At 49.2% G+C, this 5028-nt stretch overlaps 1 protein-coding gene across 1 annotated transcript; it reads left to right on the plus strand.

The window, feature by feature from the left end:
* Positions 1-3138: 3138 nt before the first annotated feature.
* Positions 3139-4360, plus strand: LOC119312996 (probable cytokinin riboside 5'-monophosphate phosphoribohydrolase LOGL5). The gene is made up of 2 exons (XM_037588798.1): positions 3139-3741; positions 3874-4360. The coding sequence occupies exons 1-2, from the start codon at positions 3247-3249 to the stop codon at positions 4120-4122; spliced, it is 744 nt and encodes a 247-aa protein (XP_037444695.1). The 5' UTR covers positions 3139-3246; the 3' UTR covers positions 4123-4360.
* The last annotated feature ends 668 nt before the right edge of the window (positions 4361-5028 follow it).

A 5028-nucleotide genomic window follows, 5' to 3' on the forward strand; every position in this document is an offset into this window, starting at 1 on the left:
TCGGCTTGCGCTTGTGGAACGCGACCTCCCGCTCTTCCAACAGCATGTCAGTGTAGTGAACCCGTGCCTCGTGCATGGTGATGTCGACGAGGATGGTGGCACTCGCTCATTGTCGGTTGCCTCTTTCATTGGCTCGTCTGTAGCGCTGGCCTTCGAAGATCTCGTCCGTCTGCTTGCCTGCCAGTCAGCTGGAATGTCGGTGATCTTCTTCTTCTGTTCATACGACAGGCTATTCTAGAGGGCTTTGGAGCTCGAGGAGGTCATCGCGGGTGTGGTGCTGAGAGTAGATAGGGATCAGAGGAGGTTGGATATGGTTATTGTCGGGCCTGGTGTTTAAATAAAGGACGGATGGCAGGACATGTAGTGAGGTGGTTAATGGTGGGCGATACACAGACAGATGGGTGGCATCGGAGTAGGTTCATCGGCAATTGCACATGTTTAATGCAGGAAGGCAGATGGACGGGTTGTCGTTTAAACGCGGAGAAGATGTGTGCACCAGGAAGCGGCACCAGTGGCGCGCCGCTTCAATGCCAGCTCCAGTGAGAGGTTGCGTCCCCTCTGGACTGACGTGAATGTGTCGCAGACACTCTGGATCGGTGCTGATCTCTTCGGGCAGGAAAGGGTGCGGGCGAGGGAGATGGTTTTGGGTGGGGTCAGGTTGTCAGAGGCGTGCGTGGCAGCGGTTCGGACACCCGCATCCCCCTCCCCACGGCTTGTTTCCGATTTGCATGAAAAAAGACGGCCAAAGTGGCCAGTAGATGGATACAGAGGTCCGTTGGATGGCAAAATGTAACTGCATCTAGTGTCACCCTTAGTTGGTTTTGCAGTATTGACGACAAACTTGGTCCAAGGACTAATGTGTTTGTGAGATTCACAGGAGAACACGGGTAGAAGTCCCTATTGATTCGGTTTACCCATCAAAGATGACCTTTAAAAATGTATGAAGGCATTGGTGGTTCACGAAGACATTCGTGTTGAAGATAATGACGCATGAAGACATTCACTTGAAGACAATGGAGTACGAAGACATAGTTTATTTCGTAGTTTCATTTCCTTTTTTCTTGAGTCATAGGAACCACTGAACTGCTAAGTCGGGCCTAGGTGAACAAAGTCAGAAAACTGGCGTGATGCTCAGCCAAAATCCTATGTCTTCGAGAGAAGGCAAATGACAGAAAATCTTATCCTGTGTTGGATGAGTCAGCTTTGCTTGTAGCCCAAGTCAAACTGTCGCGTGTGTTTGAAATCCGACCGTTGGACATGTGCTGATTTTCCATTGACCCATGGTTATTTCGTACATATCATGTCGGTGAATAGCCCCCCTCCCTCCAGCATAAATTGGTGATTGCTCCGAGTTAGTGCACGGCTTTTGTCGTTTGAGAGCAACCCACCTTTGAAGCCTTTGAGAGAGAATCCTTGCGAGGACAGAACCCAAAACACCCAGAGCCCAATGATTGTTTGCATCACTGAAGTCTTTCTGTTCCACGTGAACTGAAAACTTATTACACTCGAAGACTGTGATCTTCCAGTCGGTTAGGCGTCGCATTCTGAGTATCCAAGAGTCATTGTGAATTGCCGGTGAACGAAGTATGTGAAGGTTTAGAAGTCTACCTTGAAGATTTACCTGAGTGATTGGGCAAGGTCTAAGTGACCTCAGCTCAAGGAGAATAAGGTGAAGACGTGGTCTTCTAAGTTCAATCTCAGCCTCCCGAATTAGAGGTACAGTTGCCACAGCAACTGGAACTGGTCTATCAAATCCTTGTCTTCATCGAGCAACTGATTCTATCACTGCACTCCATACTTACAGTTTAGCTTCGTGAAGTCATTGCTTGTCTGCTTTCCTTGTGTGAAGACATTCACTCTGATTGCATATTTGGCTTCATCTTGTCTTCCTATTCTGATCCGGTCCACCTAGCAGCTGCTTGTCTTCGTGTGACTCTATTGCATGGCTAGGGTAGTTTATGTTCCATGGTATCATGTTTAGTTATTGTTTCAACTGTCTGTCTTCAAAAACATTGCATGTTTCGAAGACTTTCATAAAAATCGCCTATTCACCCCCCTCTAGTCGATAAGTAGCACTTCCACAAAACACGTTTAGACCACGTGATCCAGATGAAAATGGGGCGGTCTGAGGGTCCGCGTTGAAGATGCCCTAACAAATATAACCGAGTACAAGCTTTTAGATAGGATGGGGACTACATGCCTGCACCCTCCACCTCAGAGAATTAGGCTCAATTCTTTTTAGTAGATTATGGAGAATCTCGGTCTGAGAAATCTGAAGTCAAAAGAATTCGATTGCCTCTCCAAAATCTTGAGAGGATTCTGCAAATCCTAGTGCAATCCAAAATCTTTAAAATAGTTGGATTTTCCCATAATCTCATGATTTTGGGTAGCCCCTCAAAAGAAAATGTTTGGAGTTAAAAGAGTTCCCCTGTTGCAACAGGTTATTACGATAAGAATGCCACCGAGCCACCCACGTCCGGTACAGAAGAAAACGAGCGAGCGCATGGGCCAGCGCTAGGGTTCCAACGCTGTCGCCAGCCCCGCCTCGCTGCTCTGGACCTTGCCGGCCCGGTCCTCGCTGCCGCCAGTCTGGACTCCTGGTGCAGCCCATCTCAAACCGCGGCGGCAGATTCTCAGCACACAACTCTTTCTAGAATCTCAAACTGTAATCTCAAAAATGGACTCGACGGAAAATACTAGGGAAGTATATTCTCGGAGCATTTTGTAGAATTTTGATTCTGCAGAATCCTATGCGAAAAGAACTGGGCCTTAATTGCACTACACAAACAGGCTTGGATAGGTAGACATACAACAGTATGTTATTGTGCATTAACTATTACTTATATTGATTAATGGACAGCAGAAAAAATTAACTAATTAATCAAGTAGCTCTGTTGTACTAATTCTAAACCAGCTAGCTAGCTACCTTAGCCAGGAGATTAATCAAATACTAGTGCTAAGGCAGAGAGAGACAAGAGAGGAGATTGCCAAGAATCCTCTCTGGCCACTAGCTACAGCTTAACTAATAGCAACAAAAAATTAAGTTGGGCTGGCAGGCAGGTTTATTATACCAACATCCAAGCAGCTAGGAGGAGGAGGAAGACGACCAAGCTAGACCAGCCTATATATACGCACCGCACCTTAGCTACCCTTTGCTTCCCTTCCCTTCCGCCTACCTAGATTCTACCTGCATCAAGCTTCAAGCAGCTAGTACGTGCGCTTGTGCCGGCACAGTCAAGGCGATCAATGGATAGAGATTCCATGGAGGCGCCGACGTCTACGACGGCTGCGCTGGCTATGCCAAAGCCAGCGCCGGCGAGCAGCAACAACGACAAGAAGGCGTCGCGGTTCAGGCGGGTATGCGTGTTCTGTGGAAGCAGCGCGGGGAGGAAGGCGGCGTACCAGTCGGCGGCGGTGCAGCTCGGGCAGCAGCTGGTGGAGCGCGGCATCGACCTCGTGTACGGCGGCGGCAGCGTGGGCCTGATGGGCCTGGTTTCCCGCGCTGTGCACGGCGGCGGCGGGCGCGTCACGGGCGTAGTGCCTCGGTCGGTTCTCCCGCGGGAGCTGATCGGCGAGACGCCCGGCGGGGAGGAGGTGAAGGCGGTGTCGGGCATGCACCAGCGCAAGGCCGAGATGGCCCGCCGCGCCGACGCCTTCGTCGCGCTCCCCGGCGGCTACGGCACGCTGGAGGAGCTGCTGGAGGTCATCACCTGGGCGCAGCTCGGCATCCACGACAAGCCGGTTAGTGACCTCGCTCACCCTATGAACTCGCAAAGAACATATTTTTCTACACAGTTCATACAAATTTGGGATGAATTTGGTTAGATTTTGTGATGTCTCGTTTGATTGAGATGGATTTTGTGTGAACTTTAGGTGGGATTGCTGAACGTGGACGGGTACTATGACTTGCTGCTGGCGTTCATCGACAGGGCGGTGGAGGAGGGGTTCGTGGCACCGGCGGCGCGGCACATCATCGTGGCGGCGCCCACACCCGGTGAGCTGCTAGCCGCGCTGGAGGAGTACGTGCCGGCGCACCACGACGCCTCCTCCGTGAAGCTCAGCTGGGAGTCGTCCGTGGACACCAGGACCTGCTCACCACCCAAGCCAGACATGTCACGCTAGCTAGCCTAGCCTAGCCTTGTAGTGCTGGTAGTATATATTTCTTTTCTTTTATTCATGAAGTAGAAGTACTAGTCTAGGAAAGGAGCTACCCTCCTCAACTACCCAATTAAGATTGACATATACATATACTACATCAGATTATATATTCATCCAACCAGACATACGCGTATACATACTGATATCATGAAGTTTTTGTAAGTATAGCCACTTAGTATATTGATTGATCAATTGATGATTACTCTGTGACTTGTATATGAATGTGTGTGTTCTTGCCTGCTTTGGCTTGTGCTAGTATGTGGTATCTTTTGTTCCCATTTCTGGGGAGAGATGGTGATTTGCATTTGGGGGTTCATGGCATCCACATGTATGTTCATCTGTTGCATGAATGATTGCATCGCCAAAAGATAGATCGATGATGGATGTGGCCAGCTCCCCAACAGTCGGAAAAGGTGGATCCATTCAGTCATTCATTCATATCCCTGTCTACCTGCAGTAGCTACAACTTGCAGCTTTAGCCGTGTGCGTGCATGTGTGTGAGAGGTCAGCAATTCACGCACGTGGATGCACCACCGGGCAGATAACGGTAGTGGCCGGGGATCTTCTCTGGGGTTGAGGAAGATAGGATGCAGCCAACCAACCAGGTACTGCTGTTCATGTGCTGTCCAGTCCAATCTTATCTAATCCAAGTATCCAACCAACACACGTGGAAAGAAACCAAAGAATGGCTCAATGCTCACTCTACTCAAGTCACCCTCACAATTCTTCTTACACTGGTCACAATGAGAAGTACCATCTCACCATGTACTAGTATATCATGCATATTGTACTAGTGTGATACTACATCCATAATGCATAGTATCATAAGTTGCTAGCATCATATATGCATCATTTACTGTCATGCATGAC

This window comes from Triticum dicoccoides, chromosome 5B, assembly GCF_002162155.2.
Source record: "Triticum dicoccoides isolate Atlit2015 ecotype Zavitan chromosome 5B, WEW_v2.0, whole genome shotgun sequence".
NCBI lineage: Eukaryota > Viridiplantae > Streptophyta > Magnoliopsida > Poales > Poaceae > Triticum > Triticum dicoccoides.

Excerpts from the sequence above, each read along its gene's own strand:
- LOC119312996 (XM_037588798.1), top strand. The coding sequence starts at position 3,247 with ATGGATAGAGATTCCATGGAGGCGCCGACGTCTACGACGGCTGCGCTG. Across the intron at positions 3,742-3,873 it reads TCGGCATCCACGACAAGCCG|GTGGGATTGCTGAACGTGGA; the intron begins GTTAGTGACCTC and ends TGTGAACTTTAG.